Source organism: Pelmatolapia mariae, linkage group LG10_11, assembly GCF_036321145.2.
Source record: "Pelmatolapia mariae isolate MD_Pm_ZW linkage group LG10_11, Pm_UMD_F_2, whole genome shotgun sequence".
NCBI lineage: Eukaryota > Metazoa > Chordata > Actinopteri > Cichliformes > Cichlidae > Pelmatolapia > Pelmatolapia mariae.
Genome location: NC_086236.1, coordinates 277,501 through 297,268, shown reverse-complemented (window position 1 = coordinate 297,268; position 19,768 = coordinate 277,501). Strand labels below are relative to the sequence as shown.

Sequence of the window (19,768 nt, the reverse complement as noted above, 5' to 3'; positions counted from 1 at the left end):
TGTCGTTTGTAACCAGTGAACTTTGACCCCATATATTAAACCACACCCATCATCTTTAAATACTCACTGTGGATTTACTACTGTACCTGAAATGCTGCAGTCGACGCTCCCTGATGGCAACATCCTCTTTCAGACATGCTCTCAGGAAGAGTTTCAGGTGTTCACCGAGTGCTGAAGAACAGGTGAGTGACCTGACAGGTAAGAGGAGGAGGAGGAGCTAACCTTCACAATGAAAGACTGAGGCTTGACAGTTTCACGTATTTAATGTTGAGGTGTCGTTTACAGCAGAAACACACACATCACAGTGAGTCCTGCAGCCGGCAGGCTTTTCCTCAGCAGGACATTTACAGAGTCGGATTTAATCTGGGATCGACTTCAAACTTCCTGATTAAACCTGAACTTCAAACATAAAATCACCGGTATTTATTCAGGTCCCATACATAGAGCAAAAAAAGAGTCCAGATTAAACTAACAGAGACCAGAATAAACTAAGCGCTAAGATTAACAGAGTCCAGATTAAAGTAAAGGAGTCCAGATTAACCTAACAAAATCCAGATTAAACTAACAGAGTCCAGATTAAACTAACAGAGTCCAGATTAAACTAACAGAGTCCAGATTAAACTAAAAGAGTCCAGATTAAACTAAAGGAGTCCAGATTAACCTAACAAAATCCAGATTAAACTAACAGAGTCCAGATTAAACTAACAGAGTCCAGATTAAACTAAAGAAGTCCAGATTAAACTAACAAAATCCAGATTAAACTATATGAGTCCAGATTAATCTAACAAAATCCTGATTAAACTAAAGGAGTCCAGATTAAACTAAAGGAGTCCAGATTAAACTAACAGAGACCAGATTAAACTAAACGCTAAAATTAACAGAGTCCAGATTAAACTAAAGGAGTCCAGATTAAACTAACAAAATCCAGATTAAACTAAAGGAGTCCAGATTAAACTAACAAAATCCAGATAAGCACTAAGATTAACAGAGTCCAGATCAACCTAATAAAGTCCAGATTAAACTAAAAGAGTCCAGATTAAACTAAAAGAGTCCAGATTAACCTAACAGAGTCCGGACTAACCCAATAAGGTCCAGATTAGACTGAAGATTGGAGGTAGTGATATAATATGTAACATTTTGTTGTCAGAACACACTGAAGTGTAGTGTGAATCTTACAGAGCACGCTCAGTTTGTTCACACTGATATAAAGTGAATCCATGGAAACAGTGACACAAAACATGAACAATTAGGGATTAACAACACTCAACCCTGAACATTATTCTGACTGTAATCTGGTAATATTCCAAGTGTGTTTTGGTAATATTCCGAGTATAATCTGGTAATGTCCCGAGTATTAAATGGTAATGTTTTGAGTATAATCTGGTAATATTCCGAGTATAATCTGGTAATGTCCCGAGTATTAAATGGTAATGTTTTGAGTATAATCTGGTAATATTCCGAGTATAATCTGGTAATGTCCCGAGTATTAAATGGTAATGTTTCGAGTATAATCCGGTAACGTTCCGAGTATAATCTGGTAATATTCCGAGTATAATCTGGTAATGTCCCGAGTATTAAATGGTAATGTTTTGAGTATAATCTGGTAATATTCCGAGTATAATCTGGTAATGTCCCAAGTATTAAATGGTAATGTTTTGAGTATAATCTGGTAATGTTCAGAGTATTAAATGGTAACGTTCCGAGTATAATCTGGTAATGTTCAGAGTATAATCTAGTAATGTTCCGAGAATTAAATGGTAATGTTTCGAGTATAATCTGGTACAGGACTATAACCTGGTAATACTATCAGCAGTGTAGAGCTTGCAGACAGGACTTGGGGCACAAAGACTAAATAATCTGTACATCCGGCCCGCTGCTAATCCGGCCGTCTCAGTGGAAGACGGTCTGTCTCCAGCGTTTGTCGGGCGTGAACGGCCACAGACAGTCGATAATGGCAGAGGTGAAAGGTCGCGGTTCCACGCTCAGGTTCAGCAGCTCCAGACGAGAACAGTTTAACTGACTGTTGATTGGACGAAGAGCCGACGCCGCCGGCTGCTCGGTCAGCTGCAGGAACACAGACAGGGTGGGGACCACAGGTGATACAGTTTGTTTATAAAATAAAATGAGTGCAAAGTCCTGCTGATTATGAAAAGATTCAAAACGAGCCACGCACCATGAAGCAGCTAACTTCAGGTTAACTCTGGGTTTCTGTACTACAAAGGTGGGTCAATCACTGGGGTAAATCGCCATGGTAACTTATGCTATGAGCCTAACCTGCTCTGAAGATTAGAGATTACCAGGTATGACATCAACACCTATAGACCAATCAGATCTCCAGAAAACAGCATCGCCATTCCTGAAGATCCCTCAGAGCTCTGTGGGGAAAGGGGCGGGGTCTGTGTTTCTCTGATGAGCAGTAATGACAATAATAATAATAATAACCATAATAATATCAATAAAACTGATTGTTAGACTAAACTTTTTCAGCTTTATTGCTCTATAAGCATCAGCGACCTTAAAACACCTGCGCTGTACCTGCTGACCTCAGATCAGATTCGTACATGGACCGAGCCGATGTCTGAATCCTGTTTGTAAATGTGATCTTTACAAACAGCTGAGAGAAACGGTGAAGGAAGCGCATCTGTCGCTCCAGCAGCTCAGACTGAACCACGATGTGTTCATGTGCTGATGCACCGCTGCAAACACTTAGCAGGTGACACTCACAGGGATCATTATCTGTGCCAGAAAGCTCAGGTGCTTCCAGCCCCGCCTCCTTTCTTTGTGGGTGCAAGTTAAGCAAGTTAAGCTTAGTGAATTGATAATCAGCCAATCGGCATCATGTCGGGGTGAACCCAGATAACAGATCGACACCTCAGGTGTGCAGGGCCTCACTTTACATCCTTACACAGGCAGGCTGGTTAAACTGGCTTCACTTCATCTCCATTTAAGGCAGCTGACCAATCTGAGCCCTGGCTGCTTTTCGTGGTCAGCTGGTTGTTCTGCTGCTATGACCTCGAGCACATTAAACTCTGGTGACGAGCTGCAGAGCTGTGGTTGGGCTAAAACATACCGAGCGACAGACAAACACGTCACTGTTTTACAGCCTGAGCTGTGTCAGGTATGAGGTGGCTCAGGTGTGTGACCACTTACAGGTATGAGGTGGCTGGACGGCAGGTTGAAGGCCTGAGCGATGGCGACCGCCATTTCATATTTGGTCATCTGCTCTTTCCCAGAGAAGTGAAAGATTCCTCTGATGGACGGGTCCTGACGGACAAACAGACGGATGTGAGACGGGCAGAGGGAAGTCCACCTGATGCTCACCTGTCTCTCTGACGCTCACCTGTCGTGCTCTCTCAGACAGCTTCCTGCAGACGGCAGCGACGTCTCGGGCGTCAGTGGGGAATCTCTGCAAGACGTGATCCAGCGTGCAGCTCTCCTCTGACGCCTCCTGAACCTTCAGGTACAACGACGTCACCACGCTCTCCGTCACCGACTCCACCTCCCCAAACAGAACGGGCACCCGCAGTACCACCGCACCTGGCAGGGTCACGGGTCAAACAGGTGACTGAGGGGCAGGCGAGAGACAGAAGACTCAGACAGGTGACTGAGACGTACCTGGACAGTGGCGCAGCGTCTCCCTCTCCCCCTCCAGTTTGCTCCGCCCATAAACGTTGAGTGGGTTTGGACTGTCGTCCTCTCCGTACGGAGGATTCCTGCCATCAAACACGTAGTCGGTGCTGATGTAGAGGAAGAGCGCCCCGCAGGTGGCTGCAGACACAGACGTTACCTGTTACGGAGGCGCGCTCACACAGAGCTGCACTGAAATCAAGGTGCGTGATGTGTGAGGGGGCGGGGCTCTGACGCGCACTACAGGAGCTCCACCCCCAAACCTTCTCGTGTCCCCACCTGTGTCGGGCCAAAGAATATCTGGTGATGGTGCGGTGGCGTCACTGACCTGCCTCCTTGGCGAGTGTGCTCGTGGCGTGCACGTTCAGATTAACAGCTGCTTCCGTGTGTCTCTCCATAACATCTGGACGCCTCTCGGCCGCACAGTGGACGATCGCATCAGGCTGAAACACACATTCAAAACAACTTTATTTAGTGGCCGTCAACTGTGCAGTAATGACAGGATGTACCATTACAAACAGCCTGAATCCTGTCAGCTGACTCACAGGTGAGTAGGGATGGGTACCGGTGTCCGGTGCCATCGTTCTGACATAAACGGCAGTAACCAGACCGAAAAGCAGCGCACGTTTCGGTGCTTTATTTTCCCTGAGCTGCGATGCACTTTAGATTCTAGCCAATCATTTTACCTTTCCAAGGATAGTAGGCGGGACCAGGTACGTACGTTCTTTTAGAGCAGAGCTACAGATTAAAAATGCCCAAGGCGAAGCGGTCAAAGTCTGGCTGTACTTCACAGCAAAAGATGCAAACTCAGCAGCCTGCAACAAGTGCTTTAAGCTGATACTGTGATACTGTGCAAAGGAGGTAACGCCTCCAAACTGATGAAACGCCTGGTGACGCACAGCGTTTTTTAAAAAGCCGAGAAATGCACCGTATTTGATAGCTTGCTGCGAGACCTCACACCGAGCACATCTACTGCGGGTGTGGTGCCTGTTATCGGACCCGGAGTTAGCAACATGCCCCAAAAACCCGAAGAGTAGAGTCGTGGCCCCTAGCCCTGCCAGTGTAGCAGAAATGATGAGGATGATGATGGCAGCAGCAGCCGTTCTTCTCTGCGTGAGTAGCTTAATGTTGTTCGTGTGTAATTTACGTTGAGTAGGCTAACCACATTATTACATTAATGCATGTAAGGTGAACTAGCAAACACCGTCGTGGTTACATGCGGCTGTCTTCTTGTTTGATGGCAGATACTCCCTTCACCCTGGCCAAAAAGGCTAAAATGACCAAAGAAAAAGTGGAAAACAGTTAAACATGAGAGGTTTTTGGACAAAGTTTGTGTTTTTTCCATTGTTTAAGCACCGGTTTGAGCACCGTTTAAGCACCGGCACCGTTTCAAAAGTACCGGTTTGGTACTGGTATCGGATAAAACCTAAACGATACCCATCCCTACAGGTAAGTCGTCTCCATCCTGCTGCACCTGCTCGCTCGCAGCCTCTGACCAACCATAACCCCGATCAGCGCTGGGCTGGTATCCTGGTAACCGCTCGGCGTGCTGCCTGTACGAGACGCTGTTCCCTGCGCCTGTGGGTCGGGGAACGGGTCCTGAGTGTTGTCTGTGCTCAGCTCAGAGTACCCGCCCCCCGGAGTCCCCGGGTGCGGCGCTCCCACGCTGATGTGGGCAAAGACGGGGGAGGGTCCCCCGGTGGGACGGTCATTTACCCACTACTGACCCTGTGAGTCATAACACGAGCCAAGAAGGTGAAGGTCATTGTGAGACCTAACCCCACCCTATCATGTGACTTACTGAGGTCATATGACCAGGACGTGAGTGGACGTTAAGGCGTCTGGGAAGGATGTCAGACTGGATTATAGATGGCGGACAGTGTCATAAGCCCCGCCCTCTGTCCAAAGAGGGTCGCTCACAGGGGAGATAGACGCTTCTTTCACTTCTCTGTCTTCTCTGTCCAACATGTGGACACTGGGATCCTTAACCTCCTAGGACCTGGCGTCCACATATGTGGACATCACATTTTGGGTTATTTAGACCAAAATACTCAATTTTGCTCTACAAGGGCCTGAAATCCACTTACGAGGACATTATACTGCTACTGTTCTATCGAAATTTTAAACGAATATCCTCATATGTGGCTCTCATTTTTCTTAAAAACAAAAATAAGGTAAAAAAAAAAAATTTGGTAATTCTTTGTTTTTACATTCATCAGGCCCCAATATGCCCAAATATCAAAGAGAAATTAAAAATGCATGTTGTGGAAGAGTTTGGGTCTTAGGAGGTTAAAGAGTGACCTTTGACCTTTAGATGCAGATGTACAGCTGAGTCCCGTGGAGAGCACAGAGTGAACACCATCCCCACAGACACAGTGTCCAGGGAAGCAGAGGAACATCTGAGTGGTTATCCCAGCTGGACCTGGGACTCCCCGACACACTGCTCTGTTTATATCCCACCACACAGGAAACACAGCCAGAGTTTGCATCTCACCAGGATGTCCAACAAAACGTTGTCATTGGTCAAACATGCAGTAAAACTACTTCCAGTACTTCCAGTTTATTCCACCAGCTGATACTCATCCAGTGCAAGGTGAAGAGTGTTTACACTCAGTGTGTGAACGTCTCCACACACACCAGAGGACACGTCACTGCCCTCTGTCACCGACTCTGCATCATTTTATGGAGGGATTTCTGGGTGTAGCTGCTGGTGTCAGGACTGGAGTCTCTGCTTCCCACAGTCGATGTGGTTCTGCTGGCTCCAGCTCACAGTTTCACAGCACAGTGTGAATGAGAGTCAGCACCTCCAAGTCTGAGGCCACGGTCCAACTCCGAGCGCCCGCTCCGGGTCAGGGGCGAGCTACTAGGTGGAGGCGTTTAAGTATGTTGAGGCGTTGATCACAAGCGAGGGGAGATCGCCAGACGGATTGCCGCTGCAGTGATGCGAACGCTGTCCCGGACCATCGTGGTTAAGAGAGAGCTGAGTGTGAAACCGCTCAATCTACGTCCCTACCCTCAGCTGTGGTCACGAGGTGTGGGCGGGGACCGAAAGAACAAGATCGCAGATACAAGCGGCAGAAACGAGCTTCCTTATGGGCTCAAACTGGGCTCACACATATTCTGTAAATCAAATGAGTCGCTGTGAACTGAGATTTGTAACCTTGTAAACTAAAATATGTGAAAATGTTACGCTTGTGCATCTACAGATGAGAATCTGTGTGTTTTTAAAAAGATTTACAGAAGTTACAAACACATTTTGTTAAGGTCTCCTAACAGATACGAAGCACAAAGCTACGTGTAAAACTCAGGCTGCCTGGCTGTGTGCGTTTCAACTAACAGTACGACTTTTGACCCAATTTTTTTTTCTTTCAGCTGATTGGATTGTTACATTTTTGACCAATCAGAGAACAGATGGTTTCGATGTGGGTGGGGTGCTTTACTGAGCTTCAGGTCCTGGGAGGGTGACACAGTTTTAAGCTGGAGGACCTCTATATGAATGTCCCACAGGGCTCCCCGGGAGCTGCTGAAAGGATAAAGTTGTGCTATACCACAAACACCATCGTTCCTCAGAAGGACGGCTGGCCTCTCCCTTACGGTGCGTTCACGCCGAACGCCATAGACGTGACCAAAAAGCGCCACATGCCCCTAGCTGGTCGCGTGTACAGTCGCACCTCGAAGCGCGTCCAAAGCAAACTGGTCGCGCTTTAAAATATTCAATTTTGACACACGTGAAGCGGAAATGTGGGAGGAAGTAGTGCCAGACGGTATGTTTGCCAGATGGCAGCTGTCGAGCTTGAAGAGAGAGTTTCCTTCTCTATTCACTGTGGAGAGCAGAGCAGCGGCGTAAAGGACGCTTTACACATCAGTCATTACAAAAATGTATTTGAAACAATATTAAGATGCTCAAACAGAAAAACATTAAACATAAATATATCAAATATAAGTATTTACAGAGAGACAGGAATAAAAAGGACCCAGCTTACAGTGGAAGAGCCTCAGGGAGCAGGAGGAGAAAAATAAGCGAGAGCTGCCGCCTCATCACAAAACTACTGACTGCATGAATGAAGGCTTTGGCTGGACCCGCCCCTTTGAACTAGGTCAGAGCATCACGTCACCAGGCTCCTGATTGGTTGTCACGGCACGACTTGACGCTGGAGTTCAGATTTTTCCAACTCGAGCGGTAGACACGATAAGCGCGAATGCACAAAATGCACCACACAAACTGCAGCGTGTATTTTACCTCACGCTTCAAACGCGTCAGTCGCACTACTTGGTTGTGCGAATCAGGCAGAAAAGCGTTTTCATGACGCAAATCTGCTTCTGAAGTTTTGCGCGACCCCCAGTCGTGCTTCATCGACTTTACATGTAAACCTGAAGCTCTGGCCGCGTCTATCGCGTTCGGTGTGAACGCACCCTTAGAGATGGGGTGAGGAGTTCAGCCATCCGGGAGGGGAGCCAGCTGAGGAGTTCCAACATGTCCCACTGAGAGGAGGCCCCGGGGCAGACCCAGGGCACGCTGGAGGAGGTGGTGGAGGAGACGGAGGTGTGGGCTTCTCTGCTGAGGCTGCTGCGGCCGCGACCCGGCCCAACAGAACAACATGGATGGATCCACTCCTGTATCTGTTTGCCCAAGCACCTGAGAAGGGGTGTGGCCCCGCAGTGTAGCACCTCCCCCCCAGCAGCAGCAGCCAGGTGACCCCACCAGGTGAGCTCTCAGACTGATGAGCTCTGATACTTGGTGAGCTCGCATGTGGAGCTGGTTTCCATGGTGACCGTGAAGGTCAAAGACACAGGTGATGAGGGACCCCCTCTCTGTCACCGTGTCACATTCGACAGGTGACTCGATCCATTTGCTGATCTGTGGGGGCGGGGTTAATGCTCAGGTAAGTCTCCTAGGTGGACTCTGACCTAGAGGCTCTTGTGAGGTCAGTAATAAGGTCAAAGGTCAATGAACCACATGGAGTAGGAGTACTGTTGTCAAAGTACTCTGTAATAATACACAGCTTGTGTGTATGCAGTACAGCGTGCAGTACCTTGTATTCGTGCAGCAGTCCTCTGACGGCGTCCTCGTCTGTGAGGTCACAGCGCAGAAGGCGGGGCCTGGCTCTCCTGTATCCCGTCCCGATGACGGTCCATCCGGCGCTGTGAAACTCTCGGCACACCGCTCGCCCAAGGAGGCCTGTCGCCCCGGTAACCAGGACGCGTGGCGCCCCCACCAGCAACTCCTCCTGAGTACATAAGAGTGCACACATCAGTACTAGTTAGTATTACAGAGGACTATAGTTAGTACTATAGAAAAAAAGACAGTACTATAGAAAGACAGTATTGTACTTAGTACTACACACAATACTACACTGCTACAAGTTGTACCAGAGTCAGTAATACAGGCAGTACTACAGTTAATACTACAGGCAGTACTACAGACTAGGGCGGGGTGATATATCGAATATACTCGATGTATTCGGTTTTCCACGTACGATGGTTAACATGGCTTTATCGTAACCATAGAGTATGGGTTACCATGGCAACAATAATCTGTCTGCACGCAATTGAGAGTTTTTCTCTCCCACACTCTGTGAATGCATCACTGACCCCCGGTGTAGCCGCCACTGGTGGTGTAGCCGCCACTGGTGGCTAGACCTCAAAACAGGTGAAGAGGTTTGGCTCTTCTGCCAGTGTGTCGTCACCCTCAGCAGCTCTGAGTCTTCTGATCGGGGACATGTTGGAAACCTTAGCACACCTGCTGCTGCTGCTGCTCAGGTTGGCTGAGCCGTGCTGTAGAGAGAAGAGGGTGGTGTTCCTCTGCTTCAGCAGCAGCTGGATCTCTGGGACATCCTTCTGACTGAGGTACATCCAGATGTGTTTGTCCACTGTGACAGTATGCAGCACAGAACTGTGGGTGAACACCTCCAGGTCTGGATGTTCAAACAGTCGAAGCAGTCCTGCAGCTGCTGAGAGGCACCATCTGGCCCCATCACTGTGGTTGTAGGTGCAGTTTTCCTGAGGGGGGCATATTCAGGGGTTAAGAGCAGAGACAAATGGTTGGACGGGCCCAGGTATGGTAGCGCTCTCACACTGTAGCATACTTCCATGTTGGTATGAACCTAGTCTGCGATGTTTTCTTCCCTCATCGTCAATTTAGGGAGGGCGGAGTCGCTGCTGTTACGCGTACAGCATCAGGATGTGTGCTCAGCTGACCGCTAACGCTGCTACGCAAGTGTCCAAGGGCTGAATTAGCATTAGCATCCGGTGGAATGTAAGGGTTAGGGTTAGCCATCCTGAATACGGTGAACACACAGGAGGTAGATGGGCCTGCGTCTGACAGTCGTACACGTGAGGTCTGGGGAGCAGCGACTGTCTACTGCTGTTATCACGCACATACATTCAGCTGGCACGGTAACGCTTCCACGTTACCTGAGGCCAACATGGGAACAGCAACAAGGAAGCAGCCAAGCAAGAGCTACCAAATGAAACAGCTGAGATGGATTTGTTACATTTTAATAATAAGAGAACATCTTTGGTAAGAACATGTTTTCATATTTAACATAGTTGTGTGTCTGGACTCTAACTGCAGGGTGCCGCACAGGTCAGCGACATCACCAGTGACATCACTCATGACGTCACTCGTGATTACACCCTTAGTTTTACACTTTTATCCCCTCGTTTGGGAACATCAGTACTACAGACTGCACTACAGTTAGTACTTCATACCGTAGTACAGTGAGTATTACAGTACTATAGGGAGTACTACAGTCGGGTATAAATCGATACCTCTGCCAGTATACCAGAGTCACACACCTGTGCAGGCTCCTCCCCCTGCACGCGCAGACTCAGATCAGTTCCTTTAATCAGTATGTTTATTTTATAAATAAAGTTTTACTGCAGTATTTAAGTAAAGGTTTATTTGAATTCTGGGAGCCGTTAGCAGTTAGCATTTAGCTGCTGACAGGTGAGCTTTACCTGAACAAGCTGCACGCGCCCCGGACTGAACAGAATCCTTAGTTCTGCGCCTGCGCAGCTCATCTCTGATCGAATACGTGCACTGGATCAGTTATTGATCAGGTACCTATCACTCGGAGCCTCGCGGATTTTCTGATGCGCACTTTCTGTCTCGGTCACTTCCGGTCTGATCAGCTGTTTGCCGTAAAGCAGCTGTCGCGCTGCCGCTAGCTGTTAGCATACAGGCTAACAGGCTTTTCTTTAGCTTCGGTGACCCAAGTCAGAATCCTGATCCTCGCCAGCGGGTCGGAACCGTCCCGGGAGCGGCTTTAACGGCGTCAGCATCACAGCTGAGCGAGAAAGACTCAAAGGCAGAGCTCACCTGCGAGCACGCGGACCCAAAACCGGGCATCGGACCGGACCAGGACAGACCGGACCAGCGCGGACCGAACCACGGACCAACGAAACCCACACAAGGATCAGGAAACTCCCCGGAGTCACAGCCCGGTGCTGCTCCGCTGCTTCTTCTTCTTTGTGACTTTTATTAGCGGCTCACACAAACGTCGATTTGTGGCTCTACCACCGCCACGCGGTGCGGAGTGTGACCGAAATCAGACTCGGGGTCAGGCTCTGACGAGAGCTCTTAAATTGTTAATTAAACCAGTTTATTTCTAAGTGAACAGATTCAGGTTTGGCTGCTTTCATGGCCGCTGGGCCAGACCGATCCCCGGCCTGCATCCACGTCGTTCCTACAGGACTCACAGAGACGAGTAAAAATCTCATTAATCATCTAAATCTGTACGGATATGGCTCCTTTTAACCTGAATACAAAAAACATATTTCAGTAAAATAATTCTAATAAATTTGTTGGAGATTGAGTGATATCAGCGTGGAGCTGATTCAGACACGTCTCTGAGTTTTTAGGGGAAGTGCCCCTGCTTTCATCAGCCTATTAGAAACTGTAGGATCACAGTGGAAAGTCTGCACACTGTAACACCATCAAATGATTCATGAACTGCGGTGCTGCACAAAAACCTTTGGAGAACAGAGTCTTCATATGTACAGGTTCACTCTGCTGTGTAATTATTATAATTAATTATAATAAGTATGTAGTGGGAATTTTTGCCCTTTACAAATAAAAACAGTGATTTTCTATTAAAAATGTCTTTTGAACAGTCAACAAAGCAAAATCAATTTTTACATTTACAACTAAAAGTAAATTAAATCTGTGGCATGAAGTTTAGTTTCTCAGAGAAAAAATATGTCTGTTGTTGTTTATGTCAATAAATGAGGGTTGGATGTGCAATAACCCGCATGATGCCTGCATGGGGTCCGGGTCTGGGTCTGTATGTGCAGCTGTGTGTGATTCAATGTGTCTGAATGTGTCACAGTTTAAGGTTCAAGAGACTTTATTTTCTGAGAGTCATTAAAAGCTGCTGGTTTCCTTCTATCCATGTTCTGTGGAGAGCATCCTGGTTTTCCAGCTGAGACTGCCCGTTGCTGATCTTTACCCTCTCTGGGTGAGCTGCACGGCTCTCGCAGGAAAGCAGGAAGCATCATAACAGACTTGTCACACCGCGCTCAGGCCCCACTGCTGCCCACGGGAAACAGATACAGAGCGTCAGAACAAAGACTAACAGAGCTGTTTGCACCCTGGAGCTGTTCGGGCTTTGAACCACACGGGATCACCTCCATTCAGCCTGACAGCAACAGACTGTTACAGGAAGTCACCTCCGAGCTCAACCATCAGTCAGACTGATTCATCTTCAAAGCATCTGAATCCTGGTTCAGTATTGGTCAGACTGGCTAATCTGGTTAGATTCTGCATAAACTGGTTTAACTGGTTCTATTTTTTAAACGGATTATTGATCCTGTGATTACGCAGACTGTAGTATAATATTGTGGGAGGAGCTTCATGCATGATCAGCTAACGTCTTTGTTCTGAGTGCTGCTCCTTCTCCTGGATCAGTTTCTCCTTCCCAGCTTCCCAATCGCTAACCTCTCATGCAGCTCCTGGTCTCGTTTCCATTTCACCGACAGAGCTGGGACACCAACAGACTCTTTAGTTATTTCCCAGAAGTAGGAAAATAAAAAGTGTTTCTCATGCCATATCAGTCTGATACCTGCAAACTGCACTGCATCATGGGAAATTAGCCTGATGTAAACACTGAGCTCTGCTGTTTACTCAGTGTTGTGCAGTTACAGCTCAGGGCAGGATTCAGGTCGCTAATGATTTTTACTGTTGCCATCATGAAGCAGACGTTTGTCGTTGTTTCTGGACACAAACCTCAAGCAGGAGCGCCGACACATCACACTGTGGTTTACAGGAGCAAACTGTTTGATTTCAAAATAAAAGTCTGTTTGTTTCTGTCCAACAGTCATTTTCATTATCTCGTGTCTTCATGAAGTGTTTCACTGTAACGGAGCTTGTGTTGTCGGGTTTGGCTGCTTCAGTTGCCGCTGCTGTGACGACGCCCCGGGTCAGAGCCGGTGCACAGAGCTGCAGCCTCGTCTGTCACTCACCTCCTGAAATAGAAAGCTGCAGCCCGACACCGCCCCGCTCTCTCTGTTTATCTCTCGCTCTCCCTGCAGCCTGTCAGCAACACTCCCACAGGTGCTGTGGCTCGCCCCACACTGAGCTGGTGTTCACATCAAACTCACCCGCTGCTCCAAAAATTTCTCTCAGCCACATTTCTGAGTCTGAAAACTTTGAAAATCTCTTTTAATTGGGTTTAAACTCAGAGCCTGAACCCTCCTCCTGGACCAGGAACACAGCCTTCGGCTTTAACCCGAGCCAGGACCAGAACCAGGACTAGGCTCTCCCGGAGAAGTCCGAACTAAGTTTGACCTTGAATGTTTGACAGCAGGACATGATCCTGATTCTGATCCCGGTCCTGATCCCGGTCCTGTCTGGAGTTTAACACTAAGCTAGTTTCAGGTAAGGACATGCTTTTTGTCAGACCTACAAGACCTTTTAACTTCTACTATTAAAATGGGCAAGGTTATCATTGTTGGAGATTTCAACATTCATGTGGATGACTCTACAAACAGTACCACTAAGGAGTTCCTGAGCATTATGGACTCTTTCAACTTTGTTCAGCATGTAGCAGGGCCTACTCATAGGGCTGGGCACACTCTGGACTTGGTCTTCACCTGTGGTGTTTCCCTTGACCACATGAACTTAAATGAAGTTGTTTTTAGTGACCATAAGTCAGTCTCTTTTACTGTATCTGTTAATTCAGAGTCCCATCCTCAAGGTTCTATTAGGCGCAGGTGCTTCATTGACGACTCTATAATTTCTGAGTTTTCCTCTCTTTTTAATTTTAAAAGTTCCTCTAACGAGGTTGAGCTTTTAACTAATTCTTTTAATGAACACTGTCTTGCCATTCTAAATCAGGTTGCTCCTTTCAAAACCAGTTATTGCTCTGTTAGTTCCTGCACACCGTGGTTAAATAATCAGACTTGTGGTCTTCGACGCTCCTATCGAAAAGCAGAGCGTCTGTGGAAGTCCACTGGTCTGTCCATCGTGAGCACTTTAAAGAACTACTTTACCTGTATAATGAGTCAGTCAAAGAGGCCAGATCCTCTTACTTCAATAATCTTATAAATCGTCATAAAAATAATTCAATTCTGTTTGATACCATCAACAGTATTGTTTCTCCTCCAACCCAGCATGCTCTGCTGCTTTCTGACGAAGATTGTAATACTTTCCTTAATCACTTTGTAAATAAGGTGATGGACTTGAGATCCAAAATTTCCTCAAGTGCCTCCCCTTATGAAGACACCCCCTGCTGTCTTGGATCATTTACCTCCTTTTCTCCAATCACACTAAATGACTTAATTATAGTTTTAGGTAAAATGAAATCCTCATCATGCTCTGTTGATATATTACCTCACTCTGTCCTGTCTGGGTCCATCACCAGCATTGGTCCCACATTACTATCCATCATCAACACTTCACTGAGGCAAGACTGTGTTCAGTCTTATTTTAAACATGCTGAGGTAACTCCTCTGTTAAAAAAACAGAACCTTGATCCTAGCTCTGCTAGTAATTATCGGCCTAATTCAAAATTGCCATTTTTAAGTAAATTACTTGAAAAAATTGTTGAAAATCAGTTCAGGTCTCTATTATGTAAATTACACATTCTTGACCCTTTTCAGTCTGGCTTTCAAAAGCAGCACTCTACAGAGACCGCTCTCCTAAGAGTCTATAATGATCTATTAATGGCATCTGATGCAGGGAATTGTTCTGTGATCATCTTGCTTGATCTTAGTGCTGCCTTCGACACCATCGATCACAAAATCCTACTTAACAGGCTCAAGGTTTTAGCTGGTGTATCTGGCTCTGCCCTAGACTGGTTTTCTTCCTACTTATCAGACAGGACCTTTTCTGTTAGGACTGACAGGTTCACCTCTGACATTGCTGCCCTGACCTGTGGGGTCCCACAGGGTTCAGTTTTAGGTCCATTACTATTTTCTTTTTATATGCTTCCTTTAGCTGCTATCATTCAATCTTTTAGCGACCTGTCTTATCATTTTTATGCTGATGACATTCAGCTCCATATGTCCTTTAAGCCTCATCAGCTGGATAGGCTGTCCACCCTAGTCCAGTGCTTAACCCAGGTTTCTGATTGGCTTTCAAGCAACTACCTCGTTCTAAATACTAACATGACCGAGACCATGATCATAGCTCCTCCTGAGCTACATTCTAAAATCAGTCAGGTTCTTGCCTCCTTCTGTCCATCTGTCAAGTCAAATATTCGAAATCTCGGAGTAATATTTGAAACTAATTCATGCATTTGTGTCATCACGCTTAGATTACTGTAATTCCCTGTTTACTAGCTTGGATAAATCATCTCTCTCTCGCCTCCAGGCGATACAAAACGCAGCAGCCAGACTACTAACTCGTTCTACCAGCGTGTTCACATCACTCCCATCTTATATTCTTTACATTGGCTCCCAATAGAGTTTAGAATTCGCTTTAAAATTCTTGTTTTAACATACAGAGCACTAAATGGCCCCAGATTATTTATCCAAGCTTCTTATAAAATACACTGCTGCTCGTCATCTCCGCTCACAGACTCAGAGTCTCTTAGTTGTCCCCGTACACGACTGAAGACAAAAGGGGGCGGAGCCTTTCAGTCTGTGGCACCAAGGCTGTGGAACAGTTTACCACTACAGTTACGTTTGCTTGACTCTGTGGATTCTTTTAAAAAACAGTTAAAAACTTTTCTGTTTAAACAAGCCTTTTGTTGATTTACATATTTTATATTTTTTACATTATTTACATTTGATCTTTTATATTGTGTACATTGTCTATTGATTTTATTGTTTATTTTAATATTTATGTACAGCGCTTTGTGATTGTCTATCTGTGAAAAGCGCTTAATAAATAAAGTTTACTTACTTACTTACTTACTTACTAACACTCACCTTTACTGGGTTATTATTCATGACTGAACCTGATTTATTCTTCTAAATATTTGGCACTTGTTCCAGCTGTAAGTGTAAAACAGTTTTTAGCTGTATGTAAAATTGAAATCATTGATGTTTCAGCTTCATCATTCAGGTAAACGCGCGTATCATCAGTGCAGAGCTTCACTCTGCTTCTCTCTGCATGTTCAAACTATGGGCTGACATTTAAATCAGATAAATGATGATCAGCGTACAGCATCACTTTGTGAGCGAGCTTACATTTTAAAGCCACGTTTCCATTTTACCTGCAGTTATTACTTAGATCTGCCAGTTTCAGTAAGGATCCCTCCTTTACGTTAATCGAATCACGCAGTGTGACAGCGAGCTGATGAAGGGAAGCTCTGCGTAGCTGTCCCAGCCTTCCTCAGACGGCAGGTATCACGCGTTTGGCCGGCCTCTGTACGTCTGCCTGATTGTCTGAATCGCCTCTGAACCCCAGCTCTGGAGGAACTATCACAGGCCAGGACGGCTTTACTTTAATGATGACCCGAGCAGCCGGGTCCGCTTCAAGGATTTAAGATTGAGGGTTTTCCCTGGATGGTGATCATGGGTCACTAGAACTGAGTGGGATTAAATCGTGGAGCACTGTGGACTCAGTGGGAAATCATTTCATTCAAACCGCTTCATTAATGTCTCCATGTTTATTTGTGTGTCCTCCAGAGACACAATCATGAGTGGCCACGAGGACACAGCAAGAGGAGGAGGTGGGCGGGGCATCTTCCTCAGCGCTCACCGCTGCCCTGAAGTCGACGTGCTGCCTCATCAAACTGCTGAGGCACAAATCCTTCCGCGTTGTTCTCTAGTTCCTGCAGAGAAGAGCTCTGAGTTCACCTGCACAGGTGAGAGCGAGCCAGATTACCTGGACTTCTGCTCCACCCATCGCTCCGAGGCAGACGAGGAAGTGGAAGACGAGGGGAGTGTCAGCGACTGGTCGGAGGAAGATCTCTCACTCCACTTCTCTCCCTCTGTCCTCATCCAATCAGACGATGAAACGTCTGATCCAGAGAGTGGCTTTGAGTGTGTTGACATCACCATAGAGACACAGGTGAGCGGTCATCATCATCAGCTGGTTAGATGAACGTACGTGTGGGGCCCAGTTTCATCTTTACCAGCAGCATTTGTTTCCTGTCGTCCAGGTGAAAGGTCAGGATGCGGAGGGGCTAAAGATGGTGCCTAAACGGCAGATTCACCTGAAGAAGAAGAAGGACGGCGAGGACAGCGCTGAACAGGTAAACACTGATAAACTACAGGTATGTCTTCTGCCAGTTTAACTGTTTGCTCACCTGTTGGTCTACCTGTCCAGGTGATACTGAAGGATGTTCCTGCTGAGGGCAGAGGAATTGACAATGATACGTCAGCTAATGAGCTGCTGTGTCCTACTACTCGTCCACGGCCTGAACTGTTACTACGGCAACACAGTATGCCCACCTCCTTTCACGCCACCTTAAATACTAGCAGTGACGCTGAGAGCTACGGGGTCTACAAGGGCCTGATTGCAGGGGCTGGCCAAGGTAACAGCACGTCTACCTGTCAACAAGCTCCCTGTTTGTGTCAGTGAGGACCACCCGCCCTCCACCCTGGGGAGCACTAATACAATAAACTGTTATTGATCATATTCACTGGTTCAGGTTATCAGTTTGGACAAAGTGTCTGAGACAAAAAGCAGAGAGGGATGATCACAGGATCCTTTCCATGATAAAGAGAAACTGGTCCAGCCAAGTGTCACTGTAATGTAGGAACTAGTTTGTATCCACCAATCAGATCCCTGAACAGAGGGAGGCATGTATTTAATCAGGAAGTGACAGGAAGTAAACACTCCCCCTCAGCTGATTTGTGTCATTAGCTAACGGCATGCTGGCTTCGGTTGGCGAACGCAGAAAGCAAAAACAGCCCCGATGCTGAAATGTTGGGACGCTGTGTGAAATGCAACAACTTACAAATCTCATTTACACACATTTTATACACAAAAGAACAAAAAATAAACACTCAGCTGTGTCGACTCCAGCAGAGTGGGAAATGTCTTCTCTTTATACCCGACCATGTCTGACCTGATTAGCTCTGTTTAGCACCCCAAACTCTTCCAGCCTTTGTTGCTCCATCCCAACTTTTTTGGAACTGGGGTTGTAGTTCGTACATGAAATACGAGGGGGAGGGGGGGAGAAAATCTCAGAAACTAGAACTTAGCTCGAACCCGTTGGCTCGTTGGTCCTCCAACCTAACCCTAACCTCAGAAAACAACCTCTAAGAAAATCATTTAATATTCTGATTTTCAGTGGATAAAACTTCTTCAATCAGCAGGTAGCTCAGCGTGATATTGGATCACATCCCATCAGACTTCACGACTTCCACACTACAACTAAATGTGGTGTTTCCAGAGTGTCTGACTGTGTCTAACGAGAGCTTTCTTTTTGCATCAGTCCTTTCTTTATGCAGGTAAAAGTCTCATTGAGACTACAATCTCGTTTTCAAGTACAGACATGAAGTCATGGCCTTGAGTTAAATGATGGTCAGGATATCATTTACAAGGATTTTTGCATGATTGAGATCCCTGATTCACAATAGACGCGACACGTGCTTCACTGAGCATGCAGCTCAAAGTTTGTGTTCTGCCTGTACTGCATCATTGTTGGGGTCTTCATGAGTATCCGTGCCCGCTCCCTGACGTTCTGCATTTCTATTGGTTGCATGAAGAAAACGGTTAATGTGCGCCGCAAGCCATGAAAACCAAAGCTTCATACGTGTCAACGTGTCAGTCGAAGAGGTGCAACTCTACTACTGAGTATTATTATTATTAATACACTTCTTTGTTTTTGTTCTATTGATGATGAAAGACGAAAAATCTGAGTCTGATGAAGTTTCTGATGGTTTCAGGGCTCCTGATTGGAGGAAACTCTCAGCGTCTTCAGAAGTCATTCTCTCTGGATGAAACCAAAACAAAGATGGCGTCCTGCCTCATTAAGAACGTGCTGTCGAAAAAGATGCAGGTGGAACAGAACAACCTGAAGAAGAACGCGGAGGCATCACCTGTCCTGCCTCTGGAGCATCAGACAGGAGGAGGCGGGGTCAGAGCTCGGGTTCACGTGGTGAGAGACGTGAGGAGTTTAGTTAAACACAGATACGGCCACTCATTCACCGCATCAGCTGCGTCACGTGACAACAAGTCAACAAGCTGCAAAGCAGTTGGCCAGGAGGATAGCCCTACGCCCACTTACCAGCAGGCTGTGGGGGTCAAAGGTCATTTCTCCAAGGTTGCTGTGTCTTTCAGCCAATCACAAGACAAGAAGCAGAGTAAATCATCCAGACAGCTGATGACACAGCAGAGACGAGGAAGTGAGCCAATTATCAGCCGAGGTTTAGACCACTTAGACCCACCCACTTTGAAGCCCAACCCATCAGCGAGAGCTGTGACTCCACCTTCCCACCAGGGCACCTGGCCACTGCTCGGTGCTCAGGAACAGAGCTCCATCCTGGGTGTGTCCTCTCCGTCTGCCCCTGGCTACTCCCAGCACCTCCTGCAGACCCCCTTCCCCAGCAGCCTGCACCCTCACCTGGGGAAGGCTGGCTATGTCCACACCCCTTTGAGCTACATCCAGACCCAGCAGTCCACACCTGGTGCAAGCATCCACCTGCCCTGTAGGTCCGAGGAGTTCCAGAACCAGCAAACTGGAAACTTCTCTGAACAAGTGGACCCGACCAAAACACGAGAGCAAGAGGGTCAAAGTGGGAC

The 19,768-nt window shown here is 46.9% G+C and overlaps 1 protein-coding gene across 2 annotated transcripts; it reads right to left on the bottom strand.

The window, feature by feature from the left end:
• Positions 1-244: 244 nt before the first annotated feature.
• mat2b (methionine adenosyltransferase 2 non-catalytic beta subunit methionine) lies at positions 245-11,187 on the bottom strand. 2 transcript variants are annotated; one of them, XM_063486760.1, is made up of 7 exons: positions 10,949-11,187; positions 8,661-8,855; positions 3,956-4,070; positions 3,616-3,768; positions 3,341-3,537; positions 3,151-3,264; positions 245-2,064 (listed from the first exon to the last, which is right to left on the bottom strand). In XM_063486760.1, the coding sequence occupies exons 1-7, from the start codon at positions 10,976-10,978 to the stop codon at positions 1,891-1,893; spliced, it is 978 nt and encodes a 325-aa protein (XP_063342830.1). In that variant the 5' UTR covers positions 10,979-11,187; the 3' UTR covers positions 245-1,890. The 2 variants fall into 2 exon arrangements, with proteins under 2 accessions (XP_063342830.1, XP_063342829.1); XM_063486759.1 differs by lacking the exon at positions 10,949-11,187 and adding an exon at positions 10,588-10,935.
• Positions 11,188-19,768: the final 8,581 nt, after the last annotated feature.